General features: G+C 42.1%; 3 protein-coding genes and 1 long non-coding RNA gene across 7 annotated transcripts; 2 read left to right on the top strand and 2 right to left on the bottom strand.

The window, feature by feature from the left end:
• The first annotated feature begins 148 nt into the window (after positions 1-148).
• LOC122399000 lies at positions 149-1290 on the top strand. Of its 2 annotated transcripts, XR_006259239.1 has the most exons (5): positions 149-335; positions 434-671; positions 738-995; positions 1062-1157; positions 1214-1290. It is a non-coding gene; the product is annotated as an uncharacterized LOC122399000 (long non-coding RNA). The 2 variants fall into 2 exon arrangements; XR_006259238.1 differs by having other exon boundaries at positions 1062-1281.
• Positions 1291-4771: 3481 nt separating this feature from the next.
• Positions 4772-10268, top strand: LOC122398730 (dnaJ homolog subfamily C member 10-like). 3 transcript variants are annotated; one of them, XM_043398866.1, is made up of 13 exons: positions 4772-4908; positions 5163-5334; positions 5478-5643; positions 5723-5939; positions 6008-6219; positions 6310-6534; positions 6615-6836; positions 7069-7201; positions 7296-7514; positions 7615-7890; positions 7983-8259; positions 8330-8528; positions 8603-10268. In XM_043398866.1, coding segments are annotated over exons 2-13 (2373 nt in total). In that variant the 5' UTR covers positions 4772-4908; positions 5163-5332; the 3' UTR covers positions 8828-10268. The 3 variants fall into 3 exon arrangements, with proteins under 3 accessions (XP_043254801.1, XP_043254798.1, XP_043254799.1); XM_043398863.1 differs by having other exon boundaries at positions 4790-4934; XM_043398864.1 differs by having other exon boundaries at positions 4790-4930.
• A 143-nt stretch (positions 10269-10411) lies between these two features.
• LOC122398731 (EH domain-containing protein 1) lies at positions 10412-14620 on the bottom strand. Its single transcript, XM_043398867.1, has 7 exons — positions 14270-14620; positions 13415-13926; positions 13023-13336; positions 12760-12868; positions 12369-12687; positions 11837-12007; positions 10412-11731 (listed from the first exon to the last, which is right to left on the bottom strand). The coding sequence occupies exons 2-7, from the start codon at positions 13898-13900 to the stop codon at positions 11526-11528; spliced, it is 1605 nt and encodes a 534-aa protein (XP_043254802.1). The 5' UTR covers positions 13901-13926; positions 14270-14620; the 3' UTR covers positions 10412-11525.
• A 399-nt stretch (positions 14621-15019) lies between these two features.
• On the bottom strand, positions 15020-18255 carry LOC122398743 (lysosomal acid phosphatase-like). The gene is made up of 6 exons (XM_043398899.1): positions 17664-18255; positions 17490-17585; positions 17104-17343; positions 16714-17020; positions 16300-16514; positions 15020-16210 (listed from the first exon to the last, which is right to left on the bottom strand). Exons 1-6 carry the CDS (start codon positions 17856-17858, stop codon positions 16067-16069), a joined length of 1197 nt encoding a protein of 398 aa, XP_043254834.1. The 5' UTR covers positions 17859-18255; the 3' UTR covers positions 15020-16066.
• Between the last annotated feature and the right edge of the window lie 357 nt (positions 18256-18612).

Raw genomic sequence — 18612 nt, forward strand, 5'->3', positions numbered from 1 at the left:
CTTGCAAGTGGTTGCGTGCATAGGCTGCGTAAGTGGAGTGATCCAACTAGTATCGTACTAGTGCACTTCCTTTAGGCTAGCGATGCCAGATTCAGCACCGAGTGCACTACTCACACATGCCAAATCATACGTACGTGAGCTCGGGGAGTTTCGGAAAGTCGACAAAGGCACTCTGACACATGCTCTTTTTCTCGATTCTCGGAAGCTGCCCGAAGTAATTTCGGACCGTCTCATGGGACTCGAGAGAGGAAGGCCCACATTTGCCTTCGCGCTCTTGAACAACTGACATCTGACCTCACGTCAATGGCATACGACTCCAAGTCTCGACTGCCCAGGTATTTTTTACTTTACTACACCCCTTTTTACCTGAAGTATAAGCTAAAAAGTACGATGTATAAGGTACGACTACATGTACTTTTGAATTTTCCTACAGTCCTCCGCCGGCCGCTGCTGAACGCTGCTGACCATTCCTCATACTTCTGACAACCTGTAACGATTACAACTTGCTATTGCTTGTTCCTGCTGGTCTCTACATGCCTCTGCTGGCCTCTGTTGACCCCTGCTGACCACCACTTACATTTCTGACAACGTATAACGATTACTACTGTATTCTGCCTGCTGCCGCCGGCCTCTGCTGACCCCTGCTGACCATTCCTGATACTTCTGACAAGGTATAACGATTACTACGTGTTCCTGTTTGCTCCTGCTGGTCTCTACATGCCTCTACATGCATCTAGATGCCTCTATATCCCTCTGCTGGCCTCTGCTGGCCTCTGCCTGTCTCCGCTCGACTCTGCCGACCGCTGCTGACCACACCTGATACTTCTGACAAGGTATAACGATTACTACGTGTTCCTGTTTGCTCCTGCTGGTCTCTACATGCCTCTACATGCATCTAGATGCCTCTACATCCCTCTGCTGGCCTCTGCTGGCCTCTGCCTGTCTCCGCTCGACTCTGCCGACCGCTGCTGACCACACCTGATACTTCTGACAAGGTATAACGATTACTACGTGTTCCTGCTAGCTCCTGGTGGTCTCTACATGCCTCTAAATGCATCTAGATGCCTCTACATCCCTCGGCTGGCCTCTGCGGGCCCCTGCCTGCCTCCGCTCGCCTCTGCTGACCGCTGCTGACCACTCCTGATACTTCTGACAAGGTATAACGATTACTATGTGTTACTGCTTGCTCCTGCTGGTCTCTACATGCATCTAGATGCCTCTACATCCCTCTGCTGGCCTCTGCGGGCCCTTGCCTGCCTCCGCTCGCCTCTGCTGACCGCTGCTGACCACTCCTGATACTTCTGACAAGGTATAACGATTACTATGTGTTACTGCTTGCTCCTGCTGGTCTCTACATGCTTATATATGCATCTAGATGCCTCTACATCCCTCTGCTGGCCTCTGCTGGCCTCTGCTGGCCTCTGCTGGCCTCTGCTGGCCTCTGCTGGCCCCTGCTGGCCTCTGCCTGTCTCCGCTCACCTCTGCTGACCGCTGCTGACCACTCCTGATACTTCTGAGAAGGTATAACGATTACTATGTGTTCCTGCTTGCTCCTGGTGGTCTCTACATGCCTCTACATCCCTCTGCTGGCCTCTGCCTGCCTCCGCTCGCCTCTGCTGACCCCTGCTGACCAGTCCTGATACTTCTGACAAGGTATAACGATTACTACGTGTTCCTGCTTGCTCCTGCTGGTCTCTACATGCCTCTACATGCATCTAGATGCCTCTACATCCCTCTGCTGGTCTCTGCTGGCCTCTGCTGGCCCCTGCTGACCGCTGCTGACCACTCCTGGTACTTCCGACAACGTCTAACGATTACTATGTGTTACTGCTTGCTCCTGCTGGTCTCTACATGCCTCTACATGCATCTAGATGCCTCTACATCCCTCTGCTGGCCTCTGCTGGCCTCTGCGGGCCCCTGCCTGCCTCCGCTCGCCTCTGCTGACCGCTGCTGACCACTCCTGATACTTCTGACAAGGTATAACGATTACTATGTGTTACTGCTTGCTCCTGCTGGTCTCTACATGCATCTAGATGCCTCTACATCCCTCTGCTGGCCTCTGCGGGCCCTTGCCTGCCTCCGCTCGCCTCTGCTGACCGCTGCTGACCACTCCTGTTACTTCTGACAAGGTATAACGATTACTATGTGTTACTGCTTGCTCCTGCTGGTCTCTACATGCATCTAGATGCCTCTACATCCCTCTGCTGGCCTCTGCGGGCCCCTGCCTGCCCCTGCCTGCCTCCGCTCGCCTCTGCTGACCGCTGCTGACCACTCCTGTTACTTCTGACAAGGTATAACGATTACTACGTGTTCCTGCTTGCTCCTGCTGCTGTCTACATGTCTCTACATGCATCTAGATGCCTCTACATCCCTCTGTTGGCCTCTGCTGGCCACTGCTGACCGCTGCTGACCACTCCTGATACTTCCGACAACGTATAACGATTACTATGTGTTACTGCTTGCTCCTGCTGGTCTCTACATGCATCTAGATGCCTCTACATCCCTCTGCTGGCCTCTGCGGGCCCCTGCCTGCCTCCGCTCGCCTCTGCTGACCGCTGCTGACCACTCCTGTTACTTCTGACAAGGTATAACGATTACTACGTGTTCCTGCTTGCTCCTGCTGCTGTCTACATGTCTCTACATCCCTCTGCTGGCCTCTACATCCCTCTGCTGGCCTCTGCTGGCCCCTGCTGACCGCTGCTGACCACTCCTGATACTTCCCGCAACGTATAACGATTACTATGTGTTACTGCTTGCTCCCACTGGTCTCTACATGCCTCTACATGCCTCTACATGCCTCCACATACATCTACTGGCCCCTGCTGACCACTGCTGACCTTTGTTGACAACTTCTGATATGATGTATATGTATTAAACCTTGTATAATGTAAATCTATGGCAATAAATGATATATTTACGAAGAATTCTATGTGTTCTCATCATTTTTTACCTTTCTTTTCCTTTTCCAAATCATTACCTTAGTTATAAGATTCCCTGAAACAATTGGAATGTCCTGAAACAGCTGGAAAGTCTTGAAACGGCTGGAAAGTCCTGAAACAGCTGGAAAGTCCTGAAACTCAGAACTTTGCTAAAAATTCAGGACTTCCAAGTTGTTTCAGGACTTTCCAGCTGTTTCAGGACTTTCTAGCTGCCAGGAATTTTTCGTTGTTTCAGGGCTTTTTCATTGTTTCAGGACTTTCCAGCGGTTTCAGGACTTTCCAGCTGCCAGGAATTTTTCGTTGTTTCAGGGCTTTTTCGTTGTTTCAGGGCTTTCCAGCTGTTTCAGGAATTTCAAGCTGTTTCAGGACTTTCCAATTGTTTCAGGACTTAGAAAATTTTGAAGAGAACAATAATTTGAAAGTTGATTTTTCGTTTTCGACTTTGTTATCAAGAGGACATGATATGGGAAAAGGTGGCACGTATCTTATAACTATGGGAAAGCTTTGGAGAGGTAAAGGAAGGTAAAAATGACGAGAAGACATAGAATTCTTTGAAATTATAACATTTATTGCCATAGATTTACATTATACAAAGTTTTAATACATATATCATGGTAGAAGTTATAAACAAAGGTCAGCAGTGGTCAGTAGGGGACAGTGGGGGTCAGTAGGGGCCAGCAGAGGGATGTAGAGGCATGCAGAGACCAGCAGGGACAAGCAGTAACAAGTAGTAATCGTTGTACGTTGTCGGAAGCATCAGGGGTGGTCAGCAGTGGTCAGCAGGGGTCAGTAGGGGCCAGCAGAGGGATGTAGAGGCATGCAGAGACCAGCAGGGACAAGCAGTAACAAGTAGTAATCGTTGTACGTTGTCGGAAGTACTAGGTGTGGTCAGCAGCGGTCAGCAGAGGCCAGCAGAGGGATGTAGAGGCATCTAGATGCATGTAGAGGCATGTAGAGACCAGTAGAAGCAAGCAGGAACACGTAGTAATCGTTACACGTTGTCGGAAGTATCAGGAGTGGTCAGCAGCGGTCAGCAGAGGCCAGCAGAGGGATGTAGAGGCATCTAGATGGATGTAGAGGCATGTAGAGACCAGTAGAAGCAAGCAGGAACACGTAGTAATTGTTATACCTTGTCAGAAGTATCAGAAGTGGTCAGCAGCGGTCAGCAGGGGCGAGCGGAGGCAGGCAGAGGCCAGCAGAGGGATGTAGAGGCATCTAGATGCATGTAGAGGCATGTAGAGACCAGTAGAAGCAAGCAGGAACACGTAGTAATCGTTATACCTTGTCAGAAGTATTAGGAGTGGTCAGCAGCGGTCAGCAGAGGCGAGCGGAGGCAGGCAGAGGCCAGCAGAGGGATGTAGAGGCATCTAGATGCATGTAGAGGCATGTAGAGACCAGTAGAAGCAAGCAGGAACACGTAGTAATCGTTATACCTTGTCAGAAGTATTAGGAGTGGTCAGCAGCGGTCAGCAGAGGCGAGCGGAGGCAGGCAGGGGCCAGCAGAAGCCAGCAGAGGCTGTGAGAGGCTGGCAGTAGCCGGCAGTAATGGTTATACGTTACCAAATGTAGCAGATGTGATATCTGAAATGATATACATATGTACGCTCATACATAGGAATAATAAAAAAGAATTTATGTTTTTTCAATAATTCAAATACGATCGGGGGGTCTTAAAACGTGTATTTCCGAGTGTCGAATTTCAGTTGTCCAAGAGCGAGAAAGCAAATGTGAGCCTTCCTCTCTCGACTCCCACGAGGCTGTCCGAAATTACTTCGGGCAGCTTCGGAGAATCGAGAGAGAGGGCATGCGTCAGTTTGCCTTTGTCGACTGTCCGAAACTTTGACGGTGCTCAGTCTGGAATCTCTATTGAGCACCGGTTTGTCGTCTGATGACATTCCATAGAAACCGATCACTACTTATGCCGCATGCCATGCAATACAGACAAGCATTGTGCGACGAGCGAGAGTACGTACGTATTGCCAGAATGTAATGTAAGTAAGTACCAATATATTTTTGCTAATATTTCGGAAACTATGAGGTTACGGATCGTCGGACCAATATCACTGTAATCCTCGAATTGTAATCTTTCGATTAAGACCAACCCCCACCCCTTTTTCTCATTATCCTTATAGTTGAAGTTGAGTCTCGATCTCGTCGGTCCTATCACGTGGTTGTTTATGCGAGATTATGATTTAAAAACATAGATGTTGAACTTTAATTTAGAATCCATCGCCTCGTTGGATGAACTGTAGAATCGGCTGTGATAAGGAGGTTTATTTGGTGCTGGAACTGGTGACTTCCTCTTAGACTGATAAAAATGAACGTTCTCCGGTAAACAGTATCCATAAATATACAATTAGCGACAGCGTGGGTGGAATGAAAGAATCAGAAAAATGTAAGCATGCCTGTTGACACAGGCATTTAGAAAATTAATACTAAAGAATTAGATTATCTTCAATTAATATTTTATTGATTTATCTACGATACTTCTCATTTTATTAAATAAATAAAGTACTTGTTAATTTAATTATTTTTCAGGTATAACAGTTATATCATAAACGTGTTCCTTGTTATTGCTGATTTGTGGTTGAGCATGGGAAGCGATTATTATGAAATTCTTGGTGTAAGTAAAACAGCCGATCAGAAAGAAATCAGAAGAGCCTTCAAAAAATTAGTGGTGATCGAACATCCTGACAAAAATAATGTACGTGGAAGCTAAACTCTTTCATTATTGTTTAAAACGGTGTAAAATGTATGTAGAAAATAAAATTTACATTTTACAGGATACCCCGGAGGCTCATGCAAAGTTCATTCAATTGACAAGGGCCTACGAAACGTTAAAAGATCCAGTTTTAAGACAGAAATATGACAACTTTGGAGAGGAGGGTATTAATTTTGGAAATAAACAAGGAACTTATCATTCCTGGAATTATTACGAATATAATTTTGAACTATACGACGACGATAATGTGGTTATTACTCTGGATGAAGATGATTATTGTAAGTTCGCTTTTTAAGGTTATAGTTTGTTTAATTTCATTTCACTGAACGTAATGTACGTCTTACAGCTGACAATGTGCTTCACGCGGATAAAGTATGGATGGTAAATTTTTACTATCCGATGTGTAATCGGTGTCATAGACTTTCCTCAATTTGGAAAAGAATCGCAGCGGATCTGGACAGAGTTGTAAGAATCGGAGTCGTAAATTGTAAAGTCGAATGGCAACTTTGCGTTCGTATCGGACTAAAATCTCACCACATTTTAATGCATTATCCAAAGGTATTCGAGTATCTTCGGTGAATGTTGTTCTTAACGACAAGTAGAGTTGACGACATAAATGCAATAAAAATGCAATAAATTCCCTTGTAGAATTCAAAGGACGGATCGCAATATAACGGAGAACTAACTTATACGGCTATTATGGACTTTATTTTGAGCAATTTAGAGACTAATATTCACGAAATAGACAAACCTTTGGAGAATTTTATTTCTCGCGGCAGCGAGGGATCGAAGAAACCTGTCTTAATATTCGTTTGTGGCGGACAGCGTGATTGTTTTACGCCGACCGAGCGTTTAAAAGTCGCAGCGATACTTGTAATTAATATTGGTTTTTACTTGTTATTCTGCTATCCGTTACATTCGGATAAATCATGTGAATTAATGATTTGCTTTAGGGCAATATAGTCGACGTAAAGATATTCTTTTGTGATCACGAGGAAGCGCGTGGGAAATTTGTTAACCGCGACACCAATGCAGTTTATTTATCAGAGTCTTCGTATGCGAATAATTCCTGGCACGTTACTTCGTTCGACGATGTAGAAGAAGCAGAAGCATTGATAGAGAAAGTAATGGAGCGTTTCCCGGAACCCCGCGATCTCAGCGCTGACGAATTTCAGGTAAATTACATAAACTGCCGCTCATAAATATTAGACATTATTTTAAAGATTGAACCGTCTACTTTCATATTTCTAAGTTTTTAACACTAGGAAGCAAGCGAGAAAGCAAACATGATTTTAGTCAAAAAAAAATCTTCAGATTGAAACGGGTCCCAAAATTGAAAAAAATTCCATTCCTTTTGTTGTTTCATATTTTTTATTATTATTCGTCGATTACGATCAATTTTTGCAGAATATTAAAAGACGTTTGATGGAAGAGGAAATATCTAATTCTGGTTGGCTCGTGTATTTTTATATCGGACACATATTCAAAATAGACCCAACGTTCAAAAGACTTCCTAGTATTAGCGATGTTGTTAAATTGGGTAACGTCCAATTCTAATATCATGACCGGATGTTTACTTTTGTCGAGACGTTTTAAATTCCGATTGATTCGATGTTTATGAATTTCACACGCAGGCAAAATAAATTGCGGAAAGTACTCGCACGTTTGCAACGAATTAGGCGTGAATCGTTATCCGATGTGGGGTGTTCTTAAATCAAGCGGAGCGTTCGAGTTGTACCACGGAAAGGACACGTTTTACAATATCGTTAAATTTTTGTACAGCAGCACGAAGGCAATAAATGTGTGGGCGTTGACTGCGGAAGAAGTGACGTCTATATTAGAAGGAAACAATGGTACGTAAAATGACCGTATTGAAGGTATAAGTCACGGTGGAATGTGGTTCTTCACGCGCGTACTGTATTTACAATTTATCACGTTACTGCTTGTTTGCAGGTAACGAAGTATGGTTTCTCGATTGGTACGCGCCACGGTGTCCTTCTTGCATACACTTTTTAAGAGAAGTCCGTAAAGCATCGACAGAGTTTGACAAATCTGTGGTCCGCTTTGGAAATGTCGACTGTACCGTACATTCAACGACGTGCCTTCGATACAACATTCGTTCGTTCCCGACCGCGATGCTCGTGAACAATACAAAGATCGATAAATTTTCGATGCAGAAAACAGCCGCCAACGTCGTTCTGTTTATAAACGAAGCGCGTAATCCCACGGGTGCGAATAAATTACTTCATAACGCGATCTTAAATAGCCGTTTCGCTTATAAAAAGCGATAACATTTCTTTTTAATTTTCTGTTCGATACAGTTGTGCGACTCACGTCGAGAAACTTTGAGAACAAACTTCGTCAGAGGAAGGGTAAATTCATGTTTGTGATCGATTATTTTGCGCCGTGGTGCGCCCCCTGTCAGCGACTTGCGCCCGAATGGATCGTAGTTGCGCGCGCTTTATCTACGCTATCGTTTATAAAAGTGGCCAGCGTCGATTGCGAAGCGGAATACCATCTCTGTCAAACTCAAGAAATACGTAGTTATCCCACAATACGAATATATTCTAGAGAAAATCAAGACTTAACCACGTTCAAGTAAGCGTATTATCTCTTTTTAATAATTTATTTCGAACTTGATAAACTAAATCTATATTTCTCGTTTTAGTTCTCACAACGGGCAACGGGATTCAACTTCGTTATTGAGATGGATCGCAGGATATTTTCCACGAAAAGTGCAAGAGTTGGATTCGTCGAGTTTGCAGAAGGAGGTATTGACCGATCGTAACGTATGGATCGTTTATTTTTACGTTCCATGGTATAAAGAGTGTCAAAAACTTGAGCCTCAATTTGCTATCGTCGCTCAGGTATGTATAACATTGGGTGTATCGTAAATTGTATTATTAGGTCCCTTTTTATCAATTTTGTACGTTACTTTCAGTTACTGGGGAAAACTAGGATCAAATTTGGCCGTTACAATTGCAATGATCGAGTTGCAGAGTGTGCCAAGGCTGGTATTCAACAATATCCAACAATAATCGCGTATAGCGTTCGACACAATGGGAAGAAGATTGCGGATGGTTTTCAAATCAACGGAACCACGGCCGAGAGTATAAAACGTAGTATTTTAGATTTTACCGCGCGTGTCGATCACGACGAATTATAATACCTAATAGTGTTCATATTTGTAACATATACAGTCTGATCAGTGATACCGATCGTACTATACGGGCGCATGGGAAACGTTAGGCGTGTTCCGACGACTTCCGATCGATTATGCGGTATTATACTAAACATTTTCTATTGATGTCTCAGAAAACTTTACTATGTGCGCATGTACATGAACATATCGCAAGTGTGAATGTAATGTAACGTTACTGTTTACATCGGATCACACTACAAGAAAATAATACTCGATGCGTTTAAAAATATTTCTCTCTTTTTTAAAATAGATATTTGTACATATTATTCTGCTCTTTCTCTTAGACGTATTAAAAATCAAGAGAACTTGAGTATTTGCGTCTGCATTTAGGCACACGTTTTCTGTATCCCAATATTTTAGCCGAAATAAATTCTATTTTGAAATTAAAAACACTTTTTTTTCATAACCATTAGTAGTATGAGAAAGTAACATAGAATATTGATTTTCGCTTGTCCTGACTTGCTATTCTTTCAACGACTGTACGATAAGGAAACGATTCAGAACGAAGGGCTCCCTTCAATTTATTCTCACTAGTATTAAACAAATCGTTCACGTTTGTCCTTTTTGTGATATCTCGAAGCAAATACCCTTGTCTTCCTTGTGCGAATACACACACGAGTGACGCGCGATGCGTAAAGAACACACAAAACGCGATGTTGTTGATTTCATATATATTATATAAAAACAATGATATCGCTAAGATGTGCAATCGTTTTAAAAACGAACCACGGTATAGTAAATATTTTTTTTTTTAGTGTATAACAGTCTGAGAATAAGTTTGCACGGTGTCGTGGCACTTAGACCAGTCCTGTCCAGGATTTGCCCCGACAAAGCAGCTTTAATTTTTAATCTCCACTTTGTTATCACGGTATATTACAATGGTAGTCGATGCTGCGAATCATAATACGTGTCCAACTTAAAAAACAATGGTACGTAACGGGCATCCTTCGTGGACAGGATTGACTCACAAGGAATTATTCCGCTCGAGGGGGAAGGCTATTCTAATTCGATATATTTCGCAATTTATTAGTCATCCATGACTCGAGCGTGTATTTTTAAATACAACTAGACGCTTAGATACCGCACGCGTGACGCATAGCAATCGGGGTCTCCTGCATTTTCTATTCCCCTCGAGCGGTACGATTCATCTAAGTCCACCATACGTATCGAAAATTATGACCACATATTAATTAGAATCGGGAAATAATTTACACTTCCAATCGGTACAATATCTCGTCATGAAATACAAGAACGACGGCGAATAGGAATATATTTCCCCTGTTAAATATCACATAAAACGCATTATGCAAAGGCAGTGCTAATAGAATGCAATGTCTTGATCAGAGTGTAAAATTACTTGAATATAATTTCTTGCAAGTATTCTTTTTCCCCAATCTTTTTTTCATTAAATTGTTACGTCGAAACGTTTGACTTTGCGAAGGAAAACAAATCGTGCAAAACAATTCCTGGCTAATGGGTGCATTTAAAATTTAAGAAAATGTTTATTGCCGTTTTGTCATTATGGTGCGATATCATTTTTTCTTTTCTCTCATGGAGATTGCTATTATCAACACAGGCATTAATAACGAAGACAATCGACGCGGAGAAGTAATTGTTGTATTCGATTAATATGCAATTGGGTCATACTCTGTTCGCAATTTCAAAGTGTGTCACCTAGCGGAAACTTTTCTTTAACGTTACATTAAATTTTGCACGTATTATTTTAAGATTAAAACGTCGATCATAGCCCGAAGATAGCATTAATAATAACATTACTAATAATGAAAATAATAACAATTAACAACAATCACAATCAAATCAACCGAGTACATTATACTTATGTATACCATCCCACATATTTATCGCTATAATTTTCTTTCTTTAGCTGTAGCTACGAATTAATGAGAAACGGAGTTTTCTTTTTTTGTACAAGTTGGTTCAAAAAATTTTCGTTCGAACACACCAGTCTGTGTACGTAACATATCCTAAATATGATTCGTATAGCATTCGAGATGTATCTTTCTGTTATCGGTTGAATGCTTATTCGGTATTGGCTATTGTGATAAGAATAATGTTACGTATCCATTAGCGGAACGTAACGCTGGACTTAAGGGTTTTTTCACATCGGCGCACAAGAGCCGTTTACGCAAGCACCGACTATAATCGTGTGCCTGTGTGAAAGAGTTGCCTCTCGATAGCGACTTGCGAGAATAAAATTCTCGAGTGGATTACCCAGCATAAGAGATATAGAATGATATAGTTTGATACCGTTTGAAAGAAAAATCCAAATGTATTTTTTTTTTTGATACGAGAAATCTATTTCGAAAGGCTATGCGATATAATACCTTGAAAACGTTTGAAAAGCCACGTAAAGAATAAATCAAAGACCAAACGCTATTTCTTTTTCTTCTCGTTGTTTTTGGTATTACTAGACGAAGAGAGGTCTAAAAGCAACGCAAAGTAATTTGGTGACGTAATATCCGAGAATATCATGTATTATGTCGAACGTTTGAAAAGTGACAACGTTTGTCGATGTGTTCGGACTGTCTTGTTATCGAATTAATAAGTACAGTCACATAATGCGTGCAATAAATATATACCAAACGTATCGGCGAGTTGACACTTATAACAAATGAATAATATAGAAATAAAAATCGGCAAATTATTCGTTTCGCTTCGATGGCGGTATCAAGTGATCCGGTAATTCCGCGGGAAGGTCGTAACCTCCTAGTTTTACATTAATTAAATGCATCGCTAAGGCAAATTCGTCGGAATCCAAAAGTCCATCGTGGTCGATGTCGGATAATTTCCAAATTTTCCCAAGCACACTGTTCGGTAATTTGGATTTCACCATTTCTGATTTTGCAGCTGGAAATAAGTCAGAAGGATATCGTTAATGCGACTCAAATTTTAAAATATATTTAACACGTTTAAACTTCGTATAAACAGAAACACGACAGAAAGAAATATTACCTGCTCCTGTAATTTTTCCATCGCACGGGTCGAGCGTTCCGAAGATACTGTCATATTTGTCCCTCTCTTTATTAACAATCCATTCTGGTTCGCCTGCTCCAGCATCGATACCTTCTCCTCGCTTATATCCAAATGGGCTTACTTGATCTTTCACGCCTTCAAACGCACCACCTGCCAAAGAAAGAATTATTTCGTCAAACTTTATGAACGATAATTCACGTTATTTATAAAAATTTCAGTTTCTTTTCAAAACGGTACAAGAAAGATTTTGTATAAGTATTAACGGGAAGAGATATAGAGTCATGGTTATTTAAAGTTCCAATATACGTAATTGCGATTACTGTAGCGAATGAAACGGTTTCCACGAAACGCTAATCAACGATTACGTTCAGTCATGGAAGTTCGACGAGTGAGTAATAATAAATAAAACTGGAGTAATTATATCCGCACACTGGTTCTTTGATATTGTATACAATCTTTCATATTTTACTTGAGCATTATATAACAGAATAATAATAATAGAAAAACATACCTTTGACGAGCGAATCCGACATTGTACAGACTTCTTCGTGCGGTATCATGGCCATGAGTTTCGCGATATCTTCGGCGAGCATTTTATCCACTACTTCTAACAATTTGGGCTTCAGGGCGCAGAATTTATTAAAATCATGATGCGCCAAGCTCTCTTGCATTTTTTTCAAATCTGGAAAATCGCCGGGCGAAATCTGTTGTTCTCTTTGTATTTGATCATAAATCTGACCCAATTTCTTTATAAGCTCCTTTTTTCTTGTATCTTTGCCAAACATATTAGGCATATCTTTTTTCAGAGCGCTGATAATATATGCATGTACCTATAAATTAACGAGTAACGATTGTACGATCAATATCGATAACCGATAAGTTGATTCTTGTATTTGCTTTACCTTTGCTAATCGCGCGCGTTTAATCAAATCGTTAAGTTTTCTAAGTGCTGCGTTTCTCGGCAACGATTGCATGTCCTTGAACAAATCTTGCTCCTCGTCTTCGAATAATCTAAACAAAATAATTTAATAGGAATTACGAGTCTGTAAACATTTGTGTGCACGCAAACGAGACTCAGATGCCCCGTACTATAAATAGGATTGCATTTTACGCGAGACATATAAAATAATCGCTACAAGATAATATTGCGTGAAAGACGACTCGCCTCTTATTTACATCGTATCTTAAGGGCTGATCCCAGAATGATCCAATGTATACTCTAGCTACTTCAGGAGTTTGAAGAACCTTTCCTAAAGACCACATCAACGCTCCATACACCCTCATAAGTTGTTGATGATCGATCATGTCTGCTTTGTTTAAAACTATTCTAATTTTATCGTCGTGGCCACGTAACGCTTCGATGGATCTTCTAAATTCGTCGGAAATATCAAGCTTGTGCGCATCAAACAACAGTATGATTCTGTCAACTCTTTCTGCGAACCATTCTAGTACTCCGGTAAAGTCGTAGCCTCTGTCAACCTGGTGTGAAAGAAAACAGTATATAATTAAACATAGTTAACTACTGAGTAGAATTTTGTTACTTTTGAATATACTTACCCTTTGTTTTTCACCGGATAATATACCAGGTGTATCGACTATGGATATTCCTTTCAAAACAGGTGATGCTACCATAGAACATTGAAATCTATTAAGAAATGCATTACCAAACTTGGAAAGCGGACGAAATTGTTTATTAGGATCGACGACTAAAGCGTTCCCAGGGATCACGCCCTCTTTCTCGTCGTACATAACTGCAATGAAGCGATCTGTTGTTGGTTCAGGGCCGATTCTTATTCCAGGAAAGTCTCGTTCGAGCAAATACTTGATGAAGGTAGTTTTGCCAGTAGAATATTGACCCACCAGAAGGATCATAGGTTTGGCATCGAAGTCTGGGTCGTTGAGTTGAGGGGAATGAAAATCATGGAATTGATATTGCTGCTCCAGGGGCAGCAATTTCGATTTATATATCTTTTTAAGCCCTTCCGTAACATTTTCGAAGAGTTCTTGCCTGCTGCTGTCTTCCCGGCTTAACCAACTAAACATTTCGTGCTATAGTTAAATGTACGGTCCTGTGAACAAATCATAAGCACCGATCAGTACACAAGTTGTTTTCCGAACATCACGGTGTGACTATTTCGCGAAACGAACAGACTAATACGTCTCTCGAGTTTGATTTCGGTTCCAGCCGTAACACGTAATTAAGAAAGGTTACGATGACGTTGACGTACGACGTGTACCAACAGGCTCGCGATCGAGACGTTTCTCGTTTAAATAATTGGCGATATTCGCGAGAAAGAAACATTGTAAATTTCAAATTTGATCGGGGAATCGATCGAAGGAAAAATATATCTAAAAATTATACGACGGTAAAGTGCTTGGAAATATGAATGATAAAAATATATGGAAAGTAACCTCTTTCCTCAATTTTGGTAGAACACAAATAGAACGGTGGGCGCGATCGAACACTATCATACGGCAGGATTGACAGCGCGTGCAACTGTTGCTGGGAACGTCAGTCGATAACACTGTTCAACACCACTGGACACTGCGAAAATCGGTAGAACGCCCAACGAATTAACTTGCGTTGCTCGTGTACCGTTGGAATCGGTAAACGAGACTTATTCTGTGAAAAATCAGCTACCGATGTCGATCGATTCTTCGTACTGTTCGGTCGCGTCGATCGCGAGATCAAATGATCGCGACTCGACCGCTCGACAGACCACGTCGTGGATAAGCCTCTGCACTGATACGACTGCGCATCCCGACTCTCCTCCTCTTCCTCTTGACCCACCGACACCTTAGCCACATCCTCTTCCTTCTCGCTTGGAATAATCCACCCATCTTACTAACTCGTAGGCCCACTGAAATCATTCTACTTTTCTATCGTGCATTCTCGTACTTTCACCTTTGCACTTCCCTGTTTTTCAAATATACGCCACGGCTGTCAAATACTGACTAATTCTATTTAATTTGGTACAAATAGATTGGAACTAATTTGAACCATGAATCATCGCTTCCACGTTGCTCGAAATCGTTCGATACGATAATAATCGTATTATCGTGAAATTTATAAATAAAATGAATTGGACTTTTGTTCTCTTTTTCGTAAGTTGGTCATCGGAATTGTCGAATTGAATAATTTCGTCTGTTTTCTGAGGGTTTTATTAAAATCGAACTTATGCTGATACAAATAAATAGCAGAAGTATCGAATAACTAAAAACAAACATTGCTCGGGCGATCGAGCAATTGGAGAACACGTAATGTAGTTTAAATATTTTTACAAGTTTCCTAGAGCAATGTACACGATTTAGAAATTAAAATACGACTTGTACGTATGTAAGTAAATGGCTGTCACAGCATGTGGCAGATACGTAGATCGTTTATGTTGTGAAACACGTGCACGTTCAGCTTTATCTTTAATTGAGCGCAGTGTAACGCGTTATTGGTAGATTAAGTGGGTCGTATCTATTTACTTACCTACCTACTTATCCAGAAGGACATAAAAGACATAAGATATAAAGCAAAGTAAGAAAGTAACAGGATTCTCGTAGAACATTGAAAATCACGAAGGACAGTTTTATAATTATTATTTGCTGATCGATGATCAATCACGGTAGTCACAACGCATACGTGCGTGCATACAGATGCTTGTTGATATTATAATATACGTATACGTTTACGCGTTGTCGTAGCGTTCATCGATTTGATCGGTGTTATAAAAAATTTGAATCGTTCGATGGTGATCGACGGTACGATATCTCGGTCGATACGCTGCCAGTTCGATGACGTTTAATCGATGCTCACGTATCTTCCGTTCGAGTATTTGAATTCAACGGAAAAGACTGTTCGTAATAATCGTTCTCGTATTGCGTAACGAGACATGCAAAACATCCAGTGTCATTTGTTGCGTAAGCAACGCGGACACATCCTGGTTAAACGATTTTGTGCCAATTTAGTAATCTTAACCAGCTTCGCTCGAATTAGAATTGATTCGTATGATACGGTACGGTGCGGTGTACTGTGCTGTGCGCAAACGGCAAGGCCATCTAGTTCATTTCCGAGACCGAATGCGTGCACCGCGTTCTTTTTTCTCCTTAAAAGTCTAGGTGCACGAGCTTTCGCGTTTCGTTCGTTTCTCGAGCAAACCGGGTTGTAAGTATCTGTATAAAAGAAGAGCAGGACGGATTGCATCGAAAGGGAAATATGTATCACAGTATGCACTCGTCGTCCCAGTTATCGGGAATCACGTTTCTCCATAGATAGGTCAAGTTTCCGAGTAGACAAGGCGTGCCGCAGTTTGGTATTTTCATGGGATACGGCTTAATAGTGTCTGTATTGTTTATGTACATTAGCTGTAAAGAAAACCAGAATAAACGATCGTTGATCGCAGCGTGCGCGCGAAAGTTAATCGAAAGAGTAAAACGGTACATGGAAATGATACCTTTACTTCCGCGTCCTCCGCAGTGCCGGGTATAGCGTGCAGTTGGAACACGAGTGTCGCGCCGTAATCAGGCTTAACGTATTCGCTCGTGAATCCCATGGTTCTCAGCACGTTAACGAGAGTTATGTCATGTGCGGAATAAAGATATGCTCGCCTTGTATCTGTGCCACTTTTCGCGGCTTGCATGCGTTCTATGATTTCTTTGAGCAACGGACCTGAAAGGGAAGCCAATGAAAAAGATGGAAGAACCATTTTAATTTCACTACCTAAAATATGGGGTTATACAAATCGAGAATCGATTCTTTGCTCTTTAATCCCTAATAATTAATTATTTAGCTTTCTATGATTACCTATTGTATACTCGCGTGTATCGATCGATCGATCGTTGGAAAAGAATGCATAAATTGGCCCTACCTCCGCGAAGTCGTTGCTGCAATGTATCGCTGGTAAATATGGCCAAACTGCGAGCCGCGATATCGCGCATCTCTTCGTTGTAGAATGTCGTCGACCACTCGGGCAATTTCAAGCCATTATTTTCCTCGATTTCTAACGTATTGTAAAGGGCCTCGACGTCGGTGATCGTGGCGACATTTTCCCCGGTATGCTCGGAAAGTTGTCGATAATAATCGGCCGACGGGGTTCCCGGGCGCATAGACTCGTTCGCGTACGCCTCTTTCAGAGCTTCCTCCAGCCGTGGACAGGGGGCCTTGACCGCGATCATCTAGAATTCCTCGTTTCTTTTATTCTCACGCAACGACTGGACGAATTTCACCGAGTTTTATCGGGTAGCCAAAGAGTACGCACCTTATCCATGTTTCTGGGAATGGAATGGACCGGCACGGGTCTCCAATTTAATCCCGGAACGAAGATTTCCTCCGGGGTCGGTGTGTACAAACCAGCGAGCAAAGTCTGCGCGGACATAATGCATCTATCCGCGTAGCTGCTTTGCGTCAGTAATAAGCTGCTCTCGTATCTGACGCCAATTAACGAGCCGTATACGTCGCGGATCCATCGGCCGACGTTGTACATTCGAAGCATGCCATCCTACGTAACCGATTCTACGTTTATCGTTGGGAATATCAACTTTTTCCACGAAACTGATGCCGTGATACTTATACGCGTTATTGCGTTTCGTCGCCGAACTAGGCGGCTACATTCGACAAGAACAAATTCATTGTGATTTTGTTAACCTTCGTCAGCGCTCCCCAGCCGTTTTCCCATTTGTAGTTACGGTACGGATCGTTTGGATACGATTGCGTGGGAGTCCGATCACCGTGGCGAAAAATCTGCCGAGCCAGATCGGTCGGAATTAATCGATAGAAGAAATTGCAACGATCGCGTTCCATCTCGAGACCGATACTTACGAATATCACTTGTTGTACAGATGGCTTGTCGTTGGTAGTGTCGTTCGGAGATGCAAACGCTGCATAAGCAAACAACACGGAACCGATACCGATGCCGAGCATCAACACCGTCACACGAACACCCATTTTCATTCCGTAACGATTGCAGCGACGATCGCGTTTGCTTAGTCGACGTTCCGACGTTTCTCCATCCATTTTTACACGCGTATATATGTACGGTATTCTTTTATCGAGAGATAAACCTATCCCACTTTCATTGCCCGATTACGATTCGCGACTGAACGTCGTTTCTAAACAGTGGCGGAACCAGAGTTTATGCCGCCCGGAGTGTCGTATTTGAATTTCATTTCCCCCCATTCACCCAAAAATATAATACACCGTTAGGTTAGATTTCTCTATATCGCAAAGTAACCGTAGTAGGACCTTAGACAAGTATCAGTTTTAGGTTAGAAACATTTCTCTTGCAGCTAGAGCTCTAGAAGGCATCTTTTTTGCAGAGTTCAAAAGATCCTTCGAAGCCTTTCTCAACGAAGAACTTTTCGATCGTACCGTGATCGTGATCTGATTCACGTTAATACTCGATCGAGATACGAAAGAAATATTTCTCAACAAGTTCACGAAACTATCGAACTGTGTTATTTCTTGCATCGCTTTGATCAGCAAAGAAAACGTTTTCTATGAGAACAAAGAAGATTGATTAATTTAAGACGCCGCCCTCGAACAGATGTCGTCCATGGCGGGACGTCCTCATCGCTCCCCTTTAGCTACGCTATTGCTTTTAAATCGCACGTCAACAACGCGTAATACACGTACGATCTTTGCTTTCCTCTCGCGTTTCATGTTGCATTATATTCGATTTCACCACTGACGAGATATAGGTTAGACTTGGTGTCTTATGGGATCACGTGTCCCCCAGCAGAACTGCGTTACCGACTCATAATTTAAGGAC

Source organism: Colletes gigas, unplaced genomic scaffold, assembly GCF_013123115.1.
Source record: "Colletes gigas isolate AHSC1104 unplaced genomic scaffold, ASM1312311v1 Colletes_gigas_Sc00012, whole genome shotgun sequence".
Lineage (NCBI taxonomy): Eukaryota > Metazoa > Arthropoda > Insecta > Hymenoptera > Colletidae > Colletes > Colletes gigas.